The 25,806-nt window shown below is 42.9% G+C and overlaps 1 protein-coding gene across 1 annotated transcript in view; it reads right to left on the minus strand.

The window, feature by feature from the left end:
* Positions 1–4,566: 4,566 nt before the first annotated feature.
* The window catches only part of LRP2 (LDL receptor related protein 2), a 186,653-nt gene continuing 165,413 nt past the window's right edge, over positions 4,567–25,806 (minus strand). The window contains exons 66-79 of the mRNA XM_047772813.1: positions 23,825–23,968; positions 22,075–22,240; positions 19,730–19,858; positions 18,672–18,892; positions 17,705–17,881; positions 14,900–15,019; positions 13,346–13,436; positions 12,601–12,668; positions 12,312–12,429; positions 11,718–11,847; positions 10,439–10,546; positions 8,419–8,526; positions 5,213–5,284; positions 4,567–5,046 (exon numbers count right to left, since the gene is read on the minus strand). Of these exons, the coding sequence (XP_047628769.1) occupies positions 4,885–5,046; positions 5,213–5,284; positions 8,419–8,526; positions 10,439–10,546; positions 11,718–11,847; positions 12,312–12,429; positions 12,601–12,668; positions 13,346–13,436; positions 14,900–15,019; positions 17,705–17,881; positions 18,672–18,892; positions 19,730–19,858; positions 22,075–22,240; positions 23,825–23,968 (1,814 nt within the window). The 3' untranslated portion in view covers positions 4,567–4,884. The remainder of the gene's footprint in view (positions 5,047–5,212; positions 5,285–8,418; positions 8,527–10,438; positions 10,547–11,717; positions 11,848–12,311; positions 12,430–12,600; positions 12,669–13,345; positions 13,437–14,899; positions 15,020–17,704; positions 17,882–18,671; positions 18,893–19,729; positions 19,859–22,074; positions 22,241–23,824; positions 23,969–25,806) is intronic.

Here is a 25,806-nt window from a genome sequence, read left to right on the forward strand (position 1 = left end):
AGACCTGTTGGTTTTGTTTCCTATGGTTTATTCCAGAATCTCATGGACACAAAACAAATGCAGACGTCTGGTTGGTTTTCAAACAAAATGTCCTGAATTCACTTCTAGGAAGGAGGGGTCAGAATTGGTGGGACTGAAAGTCCTGAGCAAAGCTGATAACTTTCCAGAGCTGACAGTCCCCAGTGTTTTCTTTTTTGACCTGCTCCTGGCAGAGGCCATGGTTAGGGCCACCCTCGGTACGAGAAAATGCTAAAATGCTCTGCCGGGATGGCCCTCCCTTCCTAGGTGTTAGGGACCTTTCATACCCGGCCAATCACCTTTCAAACTGCCTTTGTGGTGGCCTCATGCTCTCCTCCCTACTCTCTCTCTTTTTTTTTTTTTTTGTCTTTTTGCCATTTCTTGGGCTGCTCCCTCGGCATATGGAGTTCCCAGGCTAGGGGTCTAATTGGATCTGTAGCCACCCGCCTACGCCAGAGCCACGGCAACACGGGATCTGAGCCGCGTCTGCGACCTACACCATAGCTCACAGATCCTTAACCCACTGAGCAAGGCCAGGGATTGAACCCACAACCTCATGTTCTTAGTTGGATTCGTTAAACACTGCGCCATGATGGGAACTCCCTACAAATAACTTTTAATATTATCAAATACCTAGTCAGTATTCAAATTTCCATGTTTGCCTTTTTTTTTTTTTTTTTTTTTTGCTTTTTAGGGCCTCACGTGTCCCCAGGCTAGGGGTATAATTGGAGCTGTAGCTGCTAGCCTACACCACAGCCACAGCAACGCCAGATCTGAGCCACATCTGCGACTTACACCACAGCTCACAGCAATGCCGGATCCTTAACCCACTGAGCAAGGCCAGGGATTGAACCCGCAACCTCATGTTCTTAGTCGGATTCATTAAACACTGCACCATGACGGGAACTCCTCCTCCCTAATCTCAAGCCAAGCAGTGTTTGACTAACTGACAGTAGATTTTTTGCTGTTCCCTAACACCCCAAGTCCATTCCTACCTCCCTGCTTTAGCTCATGCTATCTTTTCTGCCTAGCCCACCCATGAACTCTTTTACTGGTAAAATTCATCTTTCAAGGTTAAGCTTGAAGATCTGTGACAGGCCCGTGCTGTGCTCCCACAACCTGCTGCGGTGGGATTAGTTTCCTCTGCTGGACTCTGAGGTCCCAAGGGAGTGGCACAAACTCTGGAGATGGAGCTGGATTTAAATTCCAGCTGTGTGACCTTGGGAAAGGTGTTTAGCTGCTCTGTGCCTCATCTGTAAACTGGGATAATAAGATTGCTATGAACATGAAATCAGGTAAAACACATAAAGTGGTCTGAACTGAACCCAGCATGTGGTAAACATGCCACCAACTTTTATTACTTGTATCCCTGGTGCCCAGAACCCAGGGGAATGCAAATGGCCAACTGAATACCATGTTGGTGATTTGTAAGTGCGTGTTATTTGGGTCCTGGGAGAAGTGGTCCATGTGTGATGATTCGCCAAGTGTAATTGAAGGATGTATCTCACCAAGTCCAGAAATTTTTAAACATACACAAGACCAGGGAGAATATAATAAACCCCAGGTACCCAGAGCCCAGCTTCAACAATCAGTGACTCATGGCCACTCTTTTTGTATCTACATTCTGCTCCTTGCCCACCACCCAACACACACAGGATTATTTCAAAGCCAATCTCAGATTGTTTGTTTGTTTGTTTATTTATTTTTGCTTTTTAGGGCCACAGCCATGGCATATGGAGGTTCCAAGGCTAGGGGTCCAATTAGAGCTACTGCTGCCAGCCTATGCCAGAGCCACAGCAGCGCCAGATCCGAGCCTCATCTGCGACTTATACCACAGCTCACAGCAATGCCGGATCCTTAACCCACTGATGGAGGCCAGGGATTGAACCCACGACCTTATGGTTCCTAGTCAGATTCATTTCCACTTTGCCTCGACAGGAACTCCAAAGCCAATCTCAGATTTTTAAAAAGCAATTTTATATAAGTGCAGTGGGTTAATCATCTGGCTTGTCCCTGTGGCATTGCCAGCTCAATCCCTGTCCCAGCACAGTAGTTTAAGGATCCTGGGTTCAGGAACTTCCATATGCCACAGGTGCAGCTGAAAATGCAAAAAAAAAATAAATAAATAAATAAAAATTATGCTTTATGCCCTTAAAGGAGCCTTCAAGAAGGAAATATGGAATCATATTATCCTCAGTATGACCTGTGGCTTGTGACCTTGATGAATGCAGAGGTAGAGACTGAAGCGAGGCTAAGAGGTCAAGGGCAATAGGGGTGCATGCTGTGACCAGCTTCCTTAGCCCCCTCCCTCTAGCTCTTAATCATCTTTGAGCCATCCCAAAATATTCCACCACAAAAATCAAGTAATAGTGGTCTTTTCCCAAAGCAGAGGGGAAAAAAAGTTCATTGATGGAATTCTCCACTAAAAGTTCTTGTCTCATGTATTTTCTGTAAACCCGTGGTCTCCACGTGGGTCACTGCAACTGGGTGCTGGTGACAACACAGGCTGGGGAAGGGAGAGTAGGGGCGTGAGCACGTAAATTGATGAATGAAAGAGGGAATAAATACTAAAAAAAAAAATCAGTGGGAACCCTGGGCAGGTGACCCGTGTGACCTGACAGCTTCCTGTGGACACACCTGCTGGGGCTGTGATTTTATGTTGTGCCGTGGAATACATGTCTGCTCGTAGAACTGTTTCTGCTTCACGTGATGAGACGCTGAGTAACGTCAGCACTTCTGTCCTCTAAATAGCACTGGGGTGAGGGGTTGGGAGGTGGTGGCTACTCTTCCTCTGAGGTTCCAGACCCCAAGGGTCCATGTGCGCGCACACACACACACACACACACACACACACACAGAAACAGCAGGCTTTCTGATTCCTTTCTGGGAGACCTAGACACAAAGCAAGACACTAATCCTCATTTTTAAAATTCCCCAGAATAATTTCTCAGTGAGCTTAAGGCCTGAGACAAGTATCAAAGCTGGACATCACAGGCACTTTGATGCTCCCTCTCATTCTGACTTCCTGCTTCGTAGGCAGATACAGCTCACACAGCCCCCTGAAGCCTGAATCTCAGTCTGAACAAAACCCTCCCCACCTATGCCCTGCTCTTCTGTCACAATTTGAGGAAAACTGCCAGGTGTAAGTGTGTAAGGAAGGAAAAGGGCAAGTGGAAATGGGCCTTGAAAGGCAGTTAAGTGATAACCTACATGGGAAAAGAATCTGAAAAAGAACGAATGTGTGTATTTGTATAAATGAATCACTTTTTTGTACAGCAGAAATTATCACAGTATTGTAAATCAACTATACTTCAATAAAACTTTAAAAAGTGGGGAAAAGGTGGGGGCATTAAGGGGGCTGTCTGCCCAGAGTTCAGGTGGGACCCTCCAGGAGTCGCTCTCCTTTCTGCGACCACCTGCCAGAACTGTGATTCCTCCTCCCCCGCTGCCTGCACGCTGGCCATCAAAGCGCCAAGCTCTGCACCACAAAATGCAACTGACCCATGACCTGGGTTTAGGAAGCAGACAGGAGAAGTCTGATAAAATACACATTTATTAGAAATTTTTCAGCAGCATCATTTCCATTTTCTTTTCTAATCAAAGTACATTTCAAAGTAATTACAGTAAGCACTCAAAATATGCACAAAAAATATTTTGAGAACTCGGGAATAAAATAATCAGTAGTACATGTCTCATTCATTCATCCATCCATTCATCCATCCATCCATCCATCCATCCATCCATTGTTTTAAAAATGTGCAATGTGAGCACAGAGAGCCGGGAAGGCTACTGAGTGTGGAATTGTGTAATTCCTGCATGGTTCCCACTATGGAGATCAGAGCCACTCTTCAAGTGGAGGGCTGGGCTCTGTGGTACATTCCCCTACAAATGTAGGATTTAGCCAAAATAAGGCTCAATGAGAACGGTTTCCCTTTCTATTCATGTTCAACTATTTAATGAAATAAATAGTCATTACAAGGAAATTTTCACTCTCGGAAACACAAACCCAGACGAGGCTTTGCTTCACTGGTTATTTGTTTGGCACCTTCCTTAAGGAAGACACAGATTTGCTTTTAGTAATTCAGCTCCTGAGCGCCAGGTGCTAGAGTAGGTGTCCACCTGAGATGCCAGTCCAGGGTGTCAATCACCCCACAAGCCATCAGATGAAAGAGTTCATTAGATACACATTCTTTGCGGGACACTTAGACTTAATGACATTGGGTTTGCTGATATTAACATAATAATGTTGACTGGGCAGCTAGTGACAGAACACAATGGAACCAGTGTTAGGCAATGCAAAGGGCAGAAGGGGGAACTGAATTGCTTTTTCTACCTCCTGTGTCACCTGCGTCTCTATCGATACGCTACTCATCAGGTTATATGTAATACTGAGCATTAAGTGCTCATGTGTGAACATGGATTCCCTTCCTTGATAATCCAATGGGGACTAACAGTGGTGCCTCTTCTTTTGACGTGGCCAAAGGCCCCAAGTCAATTCCTTTCTTCTGTGGATCCCTGAATGTAATGATCACCAACCAATTCAGCAGATACTTTCATTAGCAAATTTAATGTGATAATCTTTCCAAAATTTACAAATGTACAATGTATTTATAGCATTACCTTCAGATAGCTTCAGTGCAAAGATATACATATAGTACATTGTGATAATTATTTGCAAAAATATGAGATGGTATGAGTAAAAAAAGACACCCAAGGCATTGTTTCCACAGACACTTCCAGCTATAGAAGTATGGAGGAAAATACATCTTTTTTATAAAGTATGGAACATAAATTTTTCTCATCTGTTTGTAAAAAATATATGTGCAAAAAATGTGTTTCTAATTATTCCCTACATAGCTGGCACAGCTATGCCTCAGAGTCTTCTCTGACAAGGTTTGCCGTGTCTTTAAATGTGTCTTCTGTTGCACTGTAGGCTGGAGTTGTGCCTTTTTTCTGAGTCTTCTTAGCAGGGGGAGAAGGTGATGGAGGTGGGGTCACGGCGGCACCAACCTTTGGCTCATTCTCCGTCTAAGACCACAAAGAAACAGGAATCAGTCATTCATTCCCCAACAGTTTAGGACATAAAGATGACAAATCTTGGCCAATTTGCTCAGAACAATCTGGGTCTGTGCCCGATTTAGCAAATTATTGTTAAGAAAGAATGCCTGGGCTGTGAAAAATTGTTCAAAATTACCTCGGCATAGATCGGGTTTTCAAAGTTGGTATTTTGTTTTGGTTTTCGTTTGAAGATATTCCATTTTGTCACCTAGACACAAAAGGGGAAACAGAAAACCTTCAGTAATGGGATTTCCTTGTGAGTTTCTCTCCCCTCCCCCCGCCCCCACCCCTCAGGTTTTTAAATTTCTTTTTAAGAGAGGAAAAGCAATTTGGGACCTGGGACCATGTGATCCAGCCCAGGCAGTAAATTGTCCAATTCTTCCTTGGATGACCCCTGAACAGGCATTGAAACTCTTTGGGCTTTTTCCATCCAGTAATTTCAAAACCCTTCTTTGGTTTGAAATGTATAGTTTACAGAATCTGTGCCTAGAGTAGCTAGAAGCTTTGACATCAGTTGTAAAAAAAAATATGAGATGGCGTGAGTGCAAGTGACAAAGCATTGTTTCTACAGACACTTCCAAATACAGGACTATGGGAGAAAATATATATTTTTAATAAAGTACTGATGTTTTCTCATTTAAAGTACTGAATTTAACAAAGTACTGAATTTTTCTCATTTCCTCCTGTGATCACCATAGCAATAGCAACTTAATGTTAATTGAGGGCTTACTATGTGTCACTGACTATTCTAAGAGTTGATTCTATTTTCCCAACAACTCTGTGAGGCAGGGGCTCTAATTATCTCTATTTGGCACATGAGGAAAGAGAGATCATTTAACTGGATGGAGTGAGGATCGAGCCATGCCTCTAGGGTACAGAGGCTCCCCAAACTGAAGATCCCAAAGAGGAAGTCACCTTAGACTGTGGTTGCCCAGGGTAGCAGTGCTGCCCACAGCTCTGGCTGCCAGATGTAAGGAGACAAGGAAACAGACAGCCTCCTCTGGTGGGTAGCTGAGGTAGCCCACGTGTTCTATGGGGTGTTCTTGCTCCGTGAAAATGGGGACTCATGAAGGAGCGGGAGCACGGGACTATAGGAGGTAGAAGAGGCCATTCACTTTACCCCACGTTTAAGTGAGCACCTGCTCTGCACGTGGCCCCCACCACAGGGGAGATGGAGATGCTCCAGTCAGAGGCCAGCCTCTGGGGAAAGCCAAACTCAGTGTGGAATGGCTACGTGGAGTTGAGTAATTACTAATGAGAGGAGTGGTGGTGATTTTCACTGTTGTCTCCTTGGGAAAGCCAATGAGACTTTGCAAAATGACAGCACCGAGCCACAGGAGTTCAGGGTATCTGAGTCCTTCGAGCAGATTTACCGACGAAAGCGAAACCGGTGAGTCTCTCTAGCACATTAATGTCAATGTGATCCTACAGGGCCTCTATGGCTCTAAGTCACCCTGGCTGTTATCTCAGTGCCCAGGAGGCAATGGACATAGGGACAACCCTGGACATACTGCGGAGGACAGACCTTAAAGGGTAGAGGGTCTCAGCCTTGACTGATTAGAAAAGGTGAGAAGAGTCAATGAACTGCCGAGATGGCGATGAGAAAGAAAGGCTCTGACTGGTAGAGATCTGCCCTTCCTTGGGAGCGTCTCAGGGTTTCTGATAATGCAGCAATCCCACCACTTCCCTTCCTGCTCAGCCGGGAGAGAGAGCGGTCTAGGGAAGAGGCTGGCTAGACTCAGAAGGGACTGAGAATATAAGAATATAAATTAGAACTGGCAGCACTTGGGGGGGTTGAGCCAGACTTGGGGAACCAAATACATGACATTCAAGTATTCTGGTCTTGGTGAAAAATTAGTCTTCAAAATACACTTTTCGATGTAGCTTGAAGGAGAAAAATTCGGTCACTTGAAAAATATGAAATTGGAAATTCCTTTCTAAGACAATATCCGTGTGTGTGTGTAAGAAGAAATTAGTAAATGGAATAAGAAACCATGGACAGAGACCTTTGCTATTAGCTCTTCTCATTACCATCAATTTAGTTCATCTTTTATTTCAACCAGAACAAGGAGAATAAGAACCAATGTCTGAAAATCCAACATGACTTCTGAGTTAACTTTGTAGATACCAATTCTATTTGTAGCTTATGCAACTTGAGACCAGGGCTTGTCTAAAAATGGCAAGATTTCCAACTACCCTTGGACTGTATTTCTTTACATTAATTTACCTTAGAAATCACAGACCCTTAGAACTGAGACATTCCAGATCTTATTGTTCTCAACTGGGAGTGTATGTTTGAGGGCTGGGGTGGAGGGGGGGGGCGGAGGGGGGGTACGGGGAGAACAGTGATTTCTGGAATCACAATGCATGGGGAAAATTCTACTGGCACTTAGTGGACAGGGACCAGGAATACCAGAATGTCCTATAATGTATAGAATAGTTCTGTACCATAAAGAACTGTCCCACCCAATATGCCAAGAGTGCCCCCCCCCCATAAGAAACATTAAGGACTCTAGAGGTAAAGTAAGACTAGAGGTAAAACAGTTTGCCCATTAAGACTAGAGGTAAAATAGTGTGCCCAGAATCAAACAGCTATATCTTAGATAGCTTCCTATTAAAACTAATGATATACTATCCATTAAAACAAAGTTTTCTATCAGTTTTATTTATTGTATTTCTCTCTGTAGACCACACAGTCTACAAATTTCAAAGGACCTACAAGGTAGAGAAGCTCCATCTAGTGGTTTTTTTCCTCTTAATTTCCAGTATTAACATTGAGGGCAATAATGTTAGTTGGACAGTGAGCCGGGAGGTGAATGGACAGATAGAGGAAGAGTGTGAATTAGTGCCATCTAGTGGTGAACACAGATAACACAATAGAGCTAAAAACAACAGAAAAATTACACTGCACAGGAAAGGAAAGGATCCTCTCTATGTATCCTTAACAAAGTGAGGTTTTGTTCATCCTAAGTCATTATCTCAAATTAAATGCCTCCGATTTGAGGAGGCTGGATCCAGAAGTCTGTCGCCCTCTTCTGATTGGCCTCCCACGTCACAAGGAACACCATTCCCATCTCAATGTCAGAATGTAGCCTTACTTTTTCAACTTAGTTGTGGCTTAGTTCTAAGCTATGGCTCGGATCTGATCACTGGCCCAGAAGCTCCATATGCCTCGGGGGAGCCAAAAAAACAAAAACAAACAAAAAAAAAAAAACAACCCTTTATTACCTGCCCACACCTCTTGAGATCTGTGAGCCTATCAGGGTCTCTCTGGTTTGTTTAGGATTAAAAAACTCAGTCCTTCCCAAATCCCGTATCACTTTAGTGGTTGATCACTCTTACCTGAGTTTCATCAGCACTTGGGGAAGCCGGTTTTGTGTCTGGAGCTAATTCATCGGGGTTTACAGGACTTCCATAGTTTTTGTTATACACATTCCCAGATTCGGATACCTGTGTGCATATTGAAGGCCATTATTCAGTTTTGAAATAATTTTCAGTGCAGAGTCTCTCTGTTTACTCTCTGTTTACCACCTTGCTCTCCCACAGACAAGGTCAGGTTCCATTTTTATTACATGAGACTGACCCTGGGGTTCAGATAAAAAAAAAACACCATTCCCATCTCCCCAAAATCAGGAGCACTAACTACTAAGTTATCTATCTCATGCCTATATCTTGGGGACAAAGGCACCCATCATTGGTCACACTCTCATTTAATAATAGCAACTTCTTCTGTGTTCTCCATGCACCCTGACTCCCACCATTGACCATATTTTTGGAGCAAGGATACTCTGGTGGTACACTGGCAGCCAAATCCTAAAAGAACCGGATGAATTATTCCCCTAATCATTAGTGAACTGAAAGTTTTATCTTTGGATATTCAGACTAAAATGATTTCAGGGGACTGCTTAAAAGAGGTTGGATGTTTTAAAATGTTTTATTATAGTTGATTTACAATGTTCTGTCAATTTCTGCTGTACCTGTGAAGTGACTCAGTTATTTCTTTATTTGTATATACACATTCTTTTTCTCATGTTATCTTCTATCATGTTCTATCACAAGTGATTAGATATAGTATCCTGTGCCATTCGGCAGGACCTCATTGCTTATCCATTTGAAACAAGAGACATAATGGAATTAATACACCTATAGATATTTTCTGTAACATTCATGTGACGCTAAGGTTCCCTCTGACAGAGCAAATTACCATGGATATATAATTAATCAACTACAGGGTAGAAATTCACCCCTTTTCCTGTATTTTACTTTCACCACTTTATTTCTTCTCAAACTTGAAAGTGTATTTGTAAACATAGCCTCATTTTATTTTAAGAGAAAATGGAAAAATCTATTTTTACTATGTGATTTTAAGTTTTGCTGTCTATTAAAGAATCAGGAAAAATGCTTTCAAGATTCAAATTTAGCTGTTCTTGAGAAAGCTATCCATGAAGGAAATATTTCTATCTTATATTAAAATGTACCCTACTGTATAGCATAGGGGACTATACCCAGATTCCTGGGATAGACTATGATGGAAACGAATAAAAAAGAATAATAATTAAAAAAGAACATATATACGCTGTACAGCAGAAACAGGCACAACATTGTAAATCAACCATACTTTAATTAAAAAAAAAACCTCATTATAAAGCTACAGTAAAATAAAATAAAACGTACCATATCTTGTGGGTTCAAAAGAAGTTCAGGTGTTAAAAATGAAACTGCTTCTCACCCTAGTTGTTTTGACAAAGCAAAGACAGGCTGACAGTTGACAGACACTGGAAGTGGTGTTGGGGCTACTGATCCAGACCTAATGAAGAGTTTTGTCCCTTCATCCTTATTTCTCCTCTTAAAGATGAGTGAAAATACGGCTATACCAAAGGGGATTTAAGTATCCACCTGCCAACTTTGCACTTTGGAGAGCTTTGTACCTTGCAGAAAAGTATGGGCAAGGCAGGGAGGTCACCTCCAGTCACACCTATGACACCAATAAGAACCAGGAGAGTGCGCCCTGACTCCTGAGCCTCTGCCTAGTGAACTGACAGCTTCAACCCACTCACTTCCCAGATATTTACAGAAAGCCTGTGGGTGTCAGGTGCCCGAGCCTCTGGACACTCTCAGACCCCCTTGCTCCGACCCCCCGCCCCCAGCATGAAAAGGCTCTTGGTCAGCAGCTCCAGAATGATTCTGACTGTTTGCAGGCCTTAGGTCTTTGGGTGGGACTTGCTGCTGCAGAGAGTGAAGTTGAACAGACACTGTGCTTCCTTCCATTGAGGGAAGACTGGGAGGACCCTGAAGGCACATCATTCCAAAGAACAAGAGCTAGCAACAGCAGCCCCTGAGAGGAAGGGCTGTGCTTTCTCACCTGGGTTGTTGTTGGCTGAGCCATTCTGATGGTACCATCCTTGGAGGTGTACATCGGGTTTTCAAATATTATGGGAGGCTTTTCCAAGTCCATGGCAAAATGTTCACTCTGATGGAGAAAAGGGGAAAAAAAAAAAAAAAAACATTGCACCATGCTGATCTGGTTCACACACAGGGGAAGAGGCAGTCCTTCACACTTGAAGGCATGCTAGGTGTTATGCTTACCCCACTCCCTCCAAAAACACTTAAAAGAAAAAAAAATCCAGCAGAGACACAAGAACTCCACAGGGCAAACCATTATGTCAAGTGGCTTAAATGCACTAACTCGACAGCTCAAGAAAATGAAACCACTCTTCCTATACCAGAGTTCACTATGGCTCCTTAAGACAAATAACACACTTAGGGGCTGGGTACGGACACAGAGGGAAGGGTGGGTGGGTAGAGAGGAGCAAAGAGAAGAGAGAGATGGGGACAGAAGAAAGAATGAATAATATTGTATGTTAAGGCCAAGGCAAAGATGAAAGCTTGAGGGGGAAGGCAGAATACTGCAAATGACCTCTGAACTCTGTAGAAAATGTAGTGGATACCAGTCCACTCATAAAGTATTTGCTCCTCACAGGAGGTATAATTTGACAGATGAGGATGGAGAGGGCAAAGGAGATCAAGCTCCATGCCTATTAGGACCGACTTAGAAGGTGGCAGAGTTGTGACTGGAACCAATCACTAACTCTAAAACCGCTGTTTATCCCAACATTATATGGTGGGAAAATATGAGAACAGGAAACACTTATTTCCCTACCTCTTCATTGAAACATACAAAAAGTCGTCGAATAAAAACAGAACATCATGGTTCCTCTCCTGTTTCCCAAAAAAACATAGCCTAAGACCCCAATTAAAGAGTTCCCTTGTGGCTCATTGGGTTAAGGATCTGGTGTTGTCACTGTAGAGGCTTCCTGCTGTGGTTTGTGTTCAGTTCCCGGCCTGGGAACATCCACAGACCATGTACGCAGCCAAAAAAAAAAAGATTCCAACTAAACTTAAGACTGTTTATGATTCCAATTTAACCATGCGACTTAGATCAGGATTAAATTTCAATTTTATCATTAACAATTTTAGATATTAATCTAAAAGTTTCCTAACTGTTTGTGTAATGAAGACTTTCTTCTGAGTGGCATACTATATTTTCTTTCTAGGTTAACTTTACTCTTTATAAAAAGTATGTCTTTGATAAAACAGTATAAATGATAACCTTCAGATAGTCATTTTGAAACCATACGCACCATCGCCATTGATCTGTCAATAGCTGACTCAGGACCAAAACCAGATACTCCAATATCCATGTTAACATCCTCCCCTGATCTGAAGGTCACCCCGTTTCCATTTTCCGTGTATTTGGAAAGATTGCTTAAGCTGAAAAGAAGTCATCGAAACACTGTCTTATTATTTTTTAAAACAATTGTTATGATAGGTTTCTTTCCTTGTACCTTTTCCTATCTAAATCAATGAAACTGGAATAAGATCCCTTAGTGACCTGGAAGTATTAAAGCACATTCCTGAATGCTTAAATTGAAGAGAGGGCCAGTCGGGCACTTGCAGAAAGAAAGCCCAGTCTGTCACACTGCCATTGCTGTCCCCCAGTGTAACCTCAATGCCCACCAGTAAGTACAAACCATTTAGACTCTAAAATGTGATCTGCCCTCAGGATGAGAAGCAGTAGATTAAGACACTGTGATCTGAAGTTCAGTGTTTTTGTTTCTGCCAAATAGGTGAAGAGTATAGGGTATTTTTTAACTTAAAAGAAAAACACTAAGCTATTCACATGGTTACAGATCACACAGGCTTCTAGAATCAATATGCCACACAATGAAACTGACCTTGACAGCCTGGGCATAGAAATCAAAATGGAGCCGGTTTTCCTATAGTGGAAAAATCCTAATGCCACCAATCCTCCAATGATGATGATCAGGATGAGTGTCACCAGCACGGCCATTGCTGTCATCAAAGAGAAGAAGAAGCAAAAACATGACCATGAGGAGAAGGAAAAGAGCCAGGAGACTTAGCAGTAGAGACTAGGGGCTAGAACCATTCATTCTTCAGAGACTGAGTTAAACAGAATATAGACAGCACTAGATTTAGGGACCATGAGGCATTCTTAAAACTTACTTGTTCCTGGAGAAATGCCTTTTGAAAGCCCTATTTCACAATATTCTCCCATGTAGCCACTTGGACACCTGAAAGTGAAAGGAGAATCATTCACGGGCTGTTGCCTTCTTAGGCTTCAATCCTAATGTGACTTTGGAAATTCACTTCAACGGAAGAGCTGTGGCATCTACAGAGTCAGCCTCGCCAAATGGTGTCTTCTCTAATCTATGGAATTTCTCCTTGGAGAGTTAAGACTGGAAACTTTCATTGTGTTCTTTCCTTTGACATGCTTTTATTAACGATCACCTGCTCCATGGTAAGGGCTTTCTCAATGACTCTCTTCTTCCCCAGTCTTGAGCCCAGTCACTCTGCTCCTTGAGAACACCTTGTACTGAAGTAGCTCTTCACAATCATAGTTGTAATTAGCAATACGAGGAAGAGGAAAACGGGGTTGTCATTTCTCTAACCCCTTCCTTTCCCAAGCGTGGTCCACAGTCTGTGGCATCTCCCCGGCACTCACTAGAAATGCAGAATCCCTGCCAGTGAGATGGGCATTTTTCCAGAACCCCAGGTGATTCTAATGTACAGTTTGAGATGGCCTGCCTTAGTTCTCTGTGGACTCCCCCACTGGAGGGCAAGCTGGTTAAGACATGAGAATTTGCCAACTGGCAAGGTTCTTGTACTTGTTTTTCTGGTTACTTTAAGGTCTCGAATCCCTCCTAGAAGATGCAAGGCCCACAGCTTGGACCTCAACATTCAGACTTACTTGCATTTGGGGAGATTATTCTTATCAAAATAGCAGTTTCCTTCATTCATACACCTGCATGGAGGGGGCATGGTGACAGGACTTTCAATGGCTGCAGAAAAGAAAGCCATGCATGTTAGTGGGCCACACTCAGCAGAGCACCCCACTGTGCAAAACCTGCTTCTGCCCAGGGCTGAATGGGGTGGGGAGTTACTCAGTCTCCCTATCAAAGTCTTATCTTCCCCATAAATTAGATGAATTTCCCTATCAATAAGGTCTTAGGGAGTAACATTTGGTTTAAAAAAGATGGGCATCCTCCCACCAAACAAAACAAAAAACCCAGTGGAGAGATGTTAGACTCTAAAACATACAGTAAGAGTTAAAAAGAACTTTGTGCTAAAGGACATTCACATTTTCATTTGAAGTTCTCAGAATCATTCACTGTGAACCCAGTTGAAATCAAGAATTCAATTTAGAAACACCCAAAACTTCCATTAAAGGCTCCAAAGCATCAGCAATCCATTGATCAATAAATGGACACACAGGTACAGATAGATACCCAATAGACAGCTGGTTGGAGATCTCATGTTTTAAGTCCTTCAAAATTGTCCTTGCAAAATATTTTAACCTTGCCAATACTTCCCCAGTAGCATTGGAATAAGAGTAAGGATAGGGGAAGGGAAGGGAGCAGTTTTTTCTTCCTGAGTTCATTCTCTAAACCTGGCCACTTTTCAACCTGGTGGGAAGCGTCAACAGGTGGCGCCTTGTTTAACCGCTTGCTCCCCTGGTGGTAGGAGGTGGTTACACCTCTTCATTTCCCCATCAGCTGAGACAGGCCCAAGGATGTGATCCATAAAATGGCCCACTAGCTAACTGCAGGATGTGCTTATCAAGCATTGGATACTAGTTACAGGCATTAGTTATTCCCTATGGCTTATTAATGCCTTAATTTAAACACCACTGAAAAAAGATCTTGCCAAGAATAAATCATCTACAGCATTTGGGACAAGAACCACTGCTTACTTATTACAGCTCCCATCGCCCAACAACATAAGGCACATTTTAAAATGTGGCTTTTTTTCGGTTGTCAGAACTTGGAAATAAGCATGTGGGAAGAAGGCCAGTGATCTCCTCTAGGCCTCCTCCCTGTACTCCCCGCCCCTTCAGGAACCTGGTTCTCCTCCTTGAGTTAACTCTCACTAAAGCTGAATAGGTTCTGGGGTGATTGGGATCCAGTACAGGGTGGAGAAAGGAGGAAGAGGCCGCAGAGAAAACTCACTCTTCAACATGTCTTAAACAAGACAACACAACAGTCAGTTGGGCAGGTTTTGGCAAACAATTCTCAGAAATCATCAGAACACAAGTTCTATTTGGCCCCTTAAGTCCCATTCAGCTCTGTTCACATTTCCCACATCTCTCACCCCTCCTTCTAACCATCTCCCCCCTATTCTGCAAAGGACCAGTACCCAGGGATTCTTCAGGGTCCTGAAAAAGGTCAAGTGCAGGTAAGGGAACCTACTGAAGAAGGCAAGGTGCTCCCCCAGGCACCCATGCCCGTCCAGACAGGGTCCCTACCTGCATCGCACTCCGTGACACTCCCTGCTATAAATCTGGAGCCTTGGGGACATGCACAGGTGTATCCTTCAGGTTTCAGAAGGCACAGGTGGCTGCAGACCTTTTTACAGCGGTTGGGCACTGGAAAGCAGATGAGAACAGTGGTTATTGTCTGAAGAGGGAGCGACTACCCCAACCAAGGACATGCTCATCCACTGAGTGATGGCCAGGTGACATCAGAGCCCAGGCAACATCCAAACCTGGCTACTTGCCCTCATTTACATGGTCGTCCCCTGTCAGTCCCTCCCCATACCCTCCATCCCACTTCTGTACCACTCACATCTGGCATCACATCTCCTCTATTGCCCTGGCAGGTTTGGAAGGTAGGTGTCTGTTTGGTTCACTGCATGGCCTCAAAAACTAATCAGTGCTAAGCCACTTGAGATATTTCAAAAGGTCAGTAAGACCCCATTATCATATCAAGATTTGTCATTACCCAGATTTGAATAGTTCATAATGTGTGGTCCAGCCAGTGCATATATTGGACGGGATTTCTACCCCTACACTCTAAGGAGACCTTTCTTCTGGGCTTCGGTTTCATTATTTGCAAGGTTAAGGACTTTCTGAGTGATGATTATCAGAATCATGTGGAAGCTATTCACAATTATCAATGTCCTATCACAGAAATTCAAATTTAATTCGGGTCCGGGATGGAGCTCAAGCCTTACTGTTAAAAGCGCCTCAGGTAATTCTAGAGTCTTCTGAATTCTAGCTTGGCATATATTATGACTTATCCAAAGATTGGATGATCTCTAAATTCCTTCTCAGACTAACAGTTTGTAATCGTGATCCTCTGTCCCACAAAAATATGACCATAGGCAACGCATGGCTAATAAAATAATGAGGTATATTTCAAAAACTTCTCTCAAAACCTGTCCTATCTCCATTTCTTCAGCTGTCTAGAGCAGAGCTTTCAAATTTTAACGGCATACATGTAACCTGGGGAATCTGACTAAAAAGGGCTGGGGTGGAGCCTATAAGCCTGCTCTTCTAACCAGCTCTCATACTGTATCAATAGTAGGGTCCCTGGCCCACACTTGGAGTAGAGCAGGGATTCTCCAAATGTAGTTCCCAAACTGGCAAGATCACATCACCTGGGAACTTGTCAGAAATGCAAATTCTTAGGCCACCTCAGGAAAACTAAGTCAGAAACCCCACAGGTGTTGAGGCGTTCAACAAGAGATGTTTCTGATACGTGCTAAAATTTAAGTTATTAGTCTGGAATAAATGCTACTCTGGTGCAGCTGGACTGGGTTTCTGGCCCGCACAGCAATCAGCACCTTCCAAAGGTAGCCTGAAGTATCAGCTGGCTGAGATGCTTTTCAAGAAAAATGTCCAGATTTTCCTCTGCCTGACTCCTAGGCTGTCCTCTCGACTCTCGACAGAGGTCACAGGGGGCTCCCAGGTATACTGGACTCTACTCTCTGGCCTTAGAAAGTCTCTGCCAAGTGTGAGAGCTGCAGGAGCGTTTAGGACACAAGAGCTATTACACCAGTGGGGTCTGGAGAGAGTCTAGGGCAGCGACACAAGGAGGCCAATCCCTAGAAAAGACATTTGCCACCAGTGTCACCTGGGAGCCTCTGTTGTGAGTTCCAATTTGTCAAGGCTGATTCAGGTTCACCGAGAATCAGAGAACTCAAGGGGACCTCATCCACACTGGTTTCACATACAGGGATTGGAAGGGAGGTGACTTGTCAAGGACCCCACGGCCATAGAATTCAATCTGGAACTAGGTAAACTAATAACTGGACCAGAACAAAAAGACGCTGAGCTTTGGATTGAAAGGAACTGAGTTTCTGAGTTTAAAACTCATTCCTTGGTTGAGTGACTTACTAACCCCTTCCTCTCCTCAGTTTCCTTATTTGTGAGATGAGAATAAAACCTCTTTGTAAGTTTTGGAGAAGACGAATTGGAGTAGCAGATGTCTGGGTGAATGCTGAAGGGAGATTCTGACATAGAGAACTTAGTAAAAGGCTGCTTCCTTTCCTCTCTTCAAAACTGTCCTTTCCCTTTCACATTACTCCGCACGATGGCGAAGGACGAACACAGGCACGTAACCTGAGGAAGCAGGACCCAGAGCTAAGAAAATGAGGAAGATGGGCGGATGCAGAAATGCATCCTTGAAGCTTTAAGCTAAGGCTCATGCAGCTCACACAGCCTGACTAGCCTGACCTCACAAGAGTAGGGAAGACTTATGAGACTTGTCCACCCAACCCACATTTAGCAAGGAGTCTGATGCCTATGGGATTATGGCCTAAAAGTATATAGACATAGCTCCAAGCAACAACTATAGCTTTTTTTTTTTTAATCTTTTTTTGCCTTTTCTAGGGCCACTCCCACAGTATATGGAGGTTCCCAGGCTAGGGGTCTAATCCGAGCTGTGGCTGCTGGCCTGCACCACAGCCACAGCAACACCAGATCTGAGCCACTTCTGCAACCTACACCACAGCTCATGGCAACGCCAGATCCTTAACCCACTGAGCAAGGCCAGGGATCGAACCCGCAACCTCATGGCTCCCAGTCGGATTCATTAACCACTGAGTCATGACGGAAACTCCCAGACTATAGTATTTTTAATTCATGTCTGCTCGTGGTGGGCATTATTTCATTTGACTTCCAGCTTTAACTTCCTTTGGTCACACAGACACACACTCACACACACTCACCTTCCAAGACACCAAAAGATTAGCCTATTATTATCCACTACCATTTTCCAAAGAATTAATATATGTGTAGCTATTAATTTGAAATAAGGTTGGTAACTACCTGACTGATTATATCTCCGTTGATGGAAGATTCGAACTTGAGTGAGCCATGGGTTCACTATCAGCAATTTCTCTTTCCGGTCTCGTTCAAACTTGTCTTGGACCCATATTTCTCCCTTATCCTTAGATATCCAGTATAACTGGCTCTCAAAGATGTCCAGACTGTAAGGGTTCATTGCTGTTTACCAACAGGGGAAAAGCAAAACCAAACAAGGTTATTATGAAGAAGAGACCCTAGCCCCACTTCTGTGTTCAGAAGTCAAACTGCTTGGATCAACCCCTAATGCAACACCTTAAAATTCCAGCAACATTCAGGCAAGACTCTCTGTACACATGACCGTGAAAGTGTGCTGTGTTGGATCAAGGTGACAGAAATTAAAGTAGATTAATGCCTCCAGGCTGACTCCAGTTATAGGAACTCACTCAATTTCAAGTTGCTGATTTTATTTTATTTTTAGAAAACAATCTGTAGGGCAGAGATTTTTTTTTCTTTGAATATAAGATATACCACTTATCCTCATAATGCTGGATTGTGGCTTATCTCTGAGTTGATTCCAGTAGTACATAAAAAGCAATCAATCTAGCACATTAAAAACTAATGCATCTAGAAGTGGTTAGACATGGATCACCATTGAAACACATGATCACCATCTCTACAGGGCAACCTAACAGGAAACTTGGTTATTTGCTATCTGCTGCTGAGAGCAGAAATTGACAGAACATCGTAAATCAACTGTAATAGAAAAAAACAAAGATGTTAAATTTAAAAACATCTGCTGCTGAGAGTAGTTTTTGAAATTCTATAAAGAGAATGAAACGGACTTAATTATTGCTAAAAGGTTCACTTGCCCTTAAATCAGCAGCTGGGAGCTCTACACAAACCATCTATTAAGATTAGGGATCCTTCTTGAGAAAATGAGCAGAGAGACAGGAAGTACATTAATTATTTAATAAATGAAGTTTCTCACCTGTAGTTACAACAACTTTCCTATCAGTTCCATCGTGTTTAATGGTTTCAATGACACCCTCCTTGAGGTCACTCCAGTAGATCCGGTCACTGTTCACATAATCTATAGAAAGGCCAGTTGGCCAACCAAGGTCCTCCTGAACCAGGACTTTCCGATGCTGCCCATCCATCCAAGCAATCTCAATTTTAGGGTCCTTGCCCCAGTCAGTCCAGTACATCAACCTGTAACAGAAGGTTTCCTCGTGGCAGAATCTTACCTAGTGGAAAACTCAACTGGATTTCATAGAGGACTGGGCCCTAAATGATGCTATTTTTATACTTTACACAAGAGGGGGAGGGAAAGAGAAGAGCTTGTGCATCTGTGACCTATCCATTCTGAAAGCGACACTTTCCCAGCAGAAACTGGCCAGCCCTGCCCAAGGATATGTATTAATCACACTGTGGCTAAGTGGTAGCGAACCCAACTAGTATCCAGGAGGACACGGGTTCAATCCGTGGCCTTGCTCAGTGGGTTAAGGATCTGGCATTGCTGTGGTTGTGGCGTAGGTCAATAGCTGTAGCTCTGATTTGACCCCTAGCCTGGAAACCTCCATATGTCGTGGGTGCAGCCCTAAAAAGACAAAAAGACAAAAAAAAATTTTTTTTTAATTTCAATGTTAACAACTAAGTTTCCCAAGACAAACTTAAAGTTCTGTGAAGTTCATCCAATAAGCATACAGACCATATTTAGCCTATCAGCCACCAGTCTGCAGTCTAAAGCAATCATCAGGTGTAGACCAATCCTTAAATTCTATTGAGGAATGTGTAGGTTTTAAACCAAATGGAATGTGGCAAAAATGAGGCCAGAGGCCTTCTCCTTATACAGTGTCCATCTTCTGAAGCCAGTTTGGTCCTAAGTGATCTTTAGGGCATATTATAATTCTTGAAATTTGTCATAGGTACCACTCCAAGAAGTCCAAGGACAATTTCAGTACAATTAAGAAAAAATAATTCGATATAATTTTTTTGAGAATCCAGTGGGAAATATCTAGAATATTAAGGACTCCTTCAAGTACTTACCCTAGTTTGGGATTCACAACTATTGCTGCTGGTTGATCCAGTAGAGTGGTAATTAGCCATTTTCTGTACCTTCCATCAAGTTCGGCCACCTCAATCCGTTGAGTCTTAGCATCTGACCAGTAAATATGCCTGAGTTTAGAGAGAGACAAACAACTGAAAACTCAGGACTGGCTCTGGGAAGAGGTTTGATGATGAGAGAGCATTCAGTTTGATGATGAGAGCATTCAGTTGGCCAGCAAGACACCAGTGATGAGAGCACAGCCTCCCTCGCTCTTCAGCCAAGGGGACATCTTTGACATGTGACAAGTGGTGGAGTGTGGGGTGAAGGGGTCATTCAGCCAAAGCAGCTGAATCAGCCATGATTGGTAATGACAGTGAGCCTTACATCTGTTATCTGTAATTGACATTCTGAGACACATGCTTCCAAGAAGAAGTCACAGGGCATTGCAGAGCTGGTCCTATCATTCTGACAGCCTGTGCATCTGTCCCATCCTCAGCCAAGAGGAATCTGGCATCACCTCCAAGGATGAGTGGAAAGAGCCATTTAAAGGGACAACCTCAGCAAGGCCATCCTCCCCTGGCTTAATCCACCTGCAAGCCTTCAGGTCTCAGCCTCTTATAAGCAGAAAGAGTTCCAGCCATTTATTAAATTCATTCATTCATTAAAGCTGAGAAGAAGGTAAAACTTAACAAGAAAGATCTGCCATGGCCTCGCTGTTTTTCAGAAAGAAGCACTGAGGTCTAGAGTTTCTACTTCCTGACTCTCTGAGGTCTTGTTTCCAGACAGAAGTTGCTGAGATGAGTCTCCTGTTATCCTGCAGACCCAGGCAGACCTACTGAACTTCTGTGGAGATGCTCAAGTGTTCCAGGAGAGCAGTTTCAGACAAGTACATTTTCAGACAAATACATGAAAAAGTGATTAACTTACACTGCAAAAGACTCTCCGTCCTCCCAGAAAGCAGCAAACATTTTCCATTATTAGCTCATTTTCAAGGACATAGGGGATTCTATGAATATTTGAGTTCTGATTCTAATGGAATCACTTTCCCATAAATGCTATTCCAACACAAAGCTCTTCCTTGAGGAAGGAGCTAATTCTTAGCTCCCTAGTTTGGCTGTCATGCATCAATCTGATGACAAATTTAATTAAGGATTTTATTTAGGCATCATTTGAAGTGTCTGGCCCCGGCCCCTGGACTTGTAGAAGGTCTAACAGAGCAGACCAGATTATCACACTACGTGAAGTAAGTCAAAAAGAGGAAGCCAAATACGATATGATATCACTTGTATGTTGAATCTAAAATATGACACAGATGAACCTATCCACAAAACAAAAATAGACTTGCAGACAACATTACCTGCTGAAAATAAGATATGGATTGTTTCTCCTCAAAATAATTACCATAAAAATGTTTCATTTCAATTGCTTTGCTGGGAAAATGTAAGGTTGTCCCATCTCTTCAAAAAATGAACAGAGCAGCCAAATTGAAAATTCCTTTTGGAATCCAGAACTCTACCAGCTCTCCTTGAGCTATTATAAAATCTTGACCTTGGTGATTTCCCAAAATTTTTGTGGCACATATAGACTATAGGAAAATGATAATGTTCATATGACACACTGAATAAGCAGAGATAGTTGCTGGGGCTAGAGCAACCCTAGGCATCACCCAGCTGCACCTTTAATCTGGACCAGTTTAACTCATGTGCCATGGTGAGTAGTGGGGCGCTCTGACCAGGAAAATAGAATAGGTAGGAGGGGAATGAAGCTAGCCCTACCTTCTGGAGTTCCCGTTGTGGCACGGTGGAAGTGAAGCTGACTAGGAACTATGAGGTTGTGGGTTCGATCCCTGGCCTTGCTCAGTGGGTTAAGGATCCAGTGTTGCTGTGAGCTGTGGTGTAGGTTGCAGACGTGGCTCGGATCCCAAATTGCCGTGGCACTGGCACAGGCCTGCAGCTGTAGCTCTGATTAGACCCCTAGCCTGGGAACCTCCATATGCTGCGAGTGCAGCCCTAAAAAGCAAAAAAAAAATTTTTAAATAAACTTAACTTGGAGTTCCCATTGTGGTTCAATGGTTGAGGAATCCGACTAGGAACCATGAGGTTGCGGGTTCGATCCCTGGCCTTGCTCAGTGGGTTAAGGATCCGATGTTGCCGTGAGCTGTGGTGTAGGTCGAAGACATGGCTTGGATCCCGCGTTGCTGTGGCTGTGGTGTAGGCTGGCGGCTACAGCTCTGATTCAACCCCTAGCCTGGGAACTTCCATATGCCACGGGAGCGGCCCAAGAAATGGCAAAAAAAAAAAAAAAAAGACAATAAATAAATAAATAAATAAATAAATAAACTTACCTTCCAACCCAGTCCACTGCTATTCCATCTGGCTGTACTATGTATTTCAGATCCAGATTAACTTCCTTCACAGGATTATTGCTGCCAGATTCAAAGTTGGGGATGTAGGCACGTTTGATGGCACCAAAATTAGCGCCATGCCCTAGTACAGTGTAATACACAACACCTGCAGAGGCAGGACACATAGGTCAGTTTCATGTTACAAACACAGGTAAAGGAGCATCTGGGGTCTAATCAGTTGAAGTACTGTTGACTTATTGACATCTCTACCTGTTCAGTGTTCCTATAATAGAAGTAATTCAATTAAACCAATATGATCAAATTCAAACTTCAAGTGTTTGAGCTACAAACATGTCAACTGAAGGTTTCTGTGGGTTTTTTTTTTCATCTTTTTAGGGCCATGCCCATGGCATATAGAAGTTCTCAGGCTAGGGGCCTACACCACAGCCACAGCAATGCGGGATCCAAGCTGCATCTGCAGCTTACACGACAGCTCACGGCAATGCTGGATCCTTATCACACTGAGCGAGGCCAGGGATCGAACCTGCATCCTCATGGATCCTAGTTGGGTTTGTTAGTACTGAGCCACAATGGGAACTCAATTGATAACTTAATTGATACTGACTTAAGTCTATTTACCCCCATTAGGATCACATTCTAGTTTCCCAAACAGAATGTATCGATCATGTGGGAGATGGTAATGGGCAGGCTGTTGAGAGTTTGAGACCATACTGGCAATAAAGGGGTTGGGTAGATGAGAAGTCCTATTCTATGTATAGACTCAAGGATATTGAACAGCAGGCATTTTGAAAAAGCGTAGGAAAATGTGACTTTCAAGGCACATACTTTCCTAGGTATGAACCAGTCTTGAAAAGTTTACTGTATTGTATAACTAAGTGTGAAACTACAACAACGATAAATCTTACATTTCACAGTTTGCAAGGAGTTTTCGCATCTATTATCTTTACAACTACTCTCAGAGGAAGGCAAGCAGAACAAGAGGACTGGTCTTATTTTACAGATAAGAAATGGAAATCCAGAGAATTGTCACCACTATTTAAGGTCATAGAGCTAGTAGATGAGGGAGACCAGGAGAGAACACAAATATTCCTGCCCCATTACCATCTCCCAGATGCCATAAGAGTCATGAGAGACTCCATGGTAAGTATTATTCATTTTCCCTTCATCAAACACCCACCATACACACTGTACTAGACGTCAGGTCAGATGCTAGGCATGTAGAGATGAATTCAACTCAGTCTCTGTTTCAAAAGAGCACATGTTTAAGGTGTAGGGAGAAAAATATGTGGACGGATGAGCTATGCATCACTGTGACATGTGCTTTAGTAGAAGCATGTGTTAAAATGCCTCTCATGGAACTGTGACAGGACATCAGTGAAGAGCTGACTTCTGAACTGGGTCTTTGAAGTTTGAACAGAAATTTTCCAAGGGTGCAAGAGTCGGGAAGAACAGTCTTGGCAAGAGCAAAGACAAGGAGATAGTAAACAGAGGGATGGGAGAGGATCCTGAAAAGATGACCCCGGAGATGGGAGGTCAGGTGAGGATGTGGGAAACATTGGTGGAACACATGGCCCTGCTGAATTGTCTGGAGCACGCTGGCCGGGAGAAGTACCTTCTTCCACTCAGGCAACGAAATTCACTCATTCAAACTAAATTCTCCAAAGTGCAGCATCTTATAATTCGGTGTATTCAACCGACATGGGTGACAGATGCCAAAGCTGATACTCACTGAGGCCTGTGCCCTCTGGATCCCAATCATAATCAAGAGCCTGGATACGTTCCTGGTCTTCAAGGTAATCTGAGAACTTCTCAGATGAGAGATTGTATTTTCGAACACGCACGTTTTCAGGCAGGAGCAGCAAAGGCGGGTTGCCTATAAACAAAAGAGCGGGCTGTTTAATCTGTTTGAATTCTTCTTTGGTTTATAGGAGCAGGATATAAAAACAGCAGGTATCCGCCCTGCCCTTAAAAACAAAACACAAACAAAAACCTAGGAATCTATCTCAGCTAGTCAATAGAACTGATCATCCATCTAGGTTGTGACTGTGGACTTTCTACACTGCAGGTAGAAAGCTAACATTTCTGTTTGGATATTGTCAGTTCTTTGTCTTCGATGGGCAATGGTTTAAAGCAAGGTAAGACTGAGACCCCTAGATACCTCCTTTTTCACTGTTTTTTTTTCTTTTTTTTTTTCCTTTGCTCACTGACTGCAGACATAGGTCTCACAGAAGAAATATGGCATGTAGAGTCTTACTAAAAGTTTTCCTGGAAGTCCTCATTCCTTATTCTTTGCTGACAGATTTCAGTGATTCTTTTAGCAGGTAATCAGCTCCAAGACCCAATTTGGCGTCTAGCTAATGACACAAAACAACTTGTCCTTGATTTAAATTTTTTTTTTTTTTACTTTAAGTAACTTGGTGACTCACTCCAAGATGCATTGTCTAGAAGTATTTTATTTTAATATACTTGCCTAATGTCAATTGAATCCAATTTAAGGAACGTTTGAAAGTTCATTTTACGTATTTCCTTGATCTTGACATTGTACTTTATGGAAATATTCTAACTTAGTTCAGTCAACTCTTTAGTTTTAATTTTCTGCTTATTTACCACACCAACTGTTCAAATGTCTTTACCCTAGTTTTCCTTCCATGTCACAAATGTTTGGAGGGTAAAATATTTAGGTATATTTGTTTAATGTGTGCTTTAAAAGCCTATTTGTATGAAGAAATTGAATGGCCATTTTACCCTTAATTTGCAAAAATACAATGCTCCTTTTTAAATCAAGTCTTCAAACTCAATTACAAACTTTAAATTCAAATATGTACAATCATAAAGCCTTAGACCCCTTAACTGAGTATGCTGAATTAAATCAAACCTCTGGAAATTTGGACTGTAAAACTTCTGACTTTATCTTTTGTTATTATTATCTAGTATTTTTACTGCTTTCACTCGGGCCTGATTCTCAGATACTGGCCTAAACTGTAGAGCTAATGTTTGAAGTATGAGCCAGACTCTTTCTGTTTGTGATCAGTAGTCCATGAAAAAAAATTTGCCAAAAGAATGTCCCTGCTTTGCCCCAAATGAGTATGACCCACTGAATGGAATATTTTTTGTGACCCATTGTGGATTACTCGGCCTCAAACCCTGATCAGTGAAGTGGGAGTTTTGTTAACAACCATCCTACAGGCAAGATTTCATTGTGTGAATTGTCCAAAGATTGTTATCTTGTCCACTTTTTTTTTTTTTCCTTTTTTAGGGCTGCACCTGTGGCAAATGTAGGTTCCCAGGCCAGAAGTCTCATCAGAGCTACAGCTGCCAGCCTACACCACAGCTACAGCAACACCAGATCCTTAATCCACTAAGCGAGGCCGGGGATCGAAACTGTATCCTCATGGATGCAAGTCAGATTCATTTCCACTGAGCCATGATGAGAACGCCTTCTTGTCCACTTTTGGAAGTTTTTATCCAGGTGGACAAGAGGCTAGATCCAGAACAATAAGTAACACCTGGCTCTTGTTCTAACTCCTATGTATTTGTTGGGGGTGGGGGGGTGTACTTATTGTTTTCATCTGACAGGGGAGAAGAGAGAAGAGGGTGGGTGAGTGTTAGAAGTAGCTGGTGAATTACTGAAAATAAGACTCAGACTTATTTCCTGGGATTGTATCATCTGCACTGATTTCTCCAAAAGTGGATCAACCCTGGTATAAACCC

The sequence above is a fragment of the Phacochoerus africanus genome, chromosome 3 (assembly GCF_016906955.1).
Source record: "Phacochoerus africanus isolate WHEZ1 chromosome 3, ROS_Pafr_v1, whole genome shotgun sequence".
In the NCBI taxonomy this organism is placed as follows: Eukaryota; Metazoa; Chordata; class Mammalia; order Artiodactyla; family Suidae; genus Phacochoerus; species Phacochoerus africanus.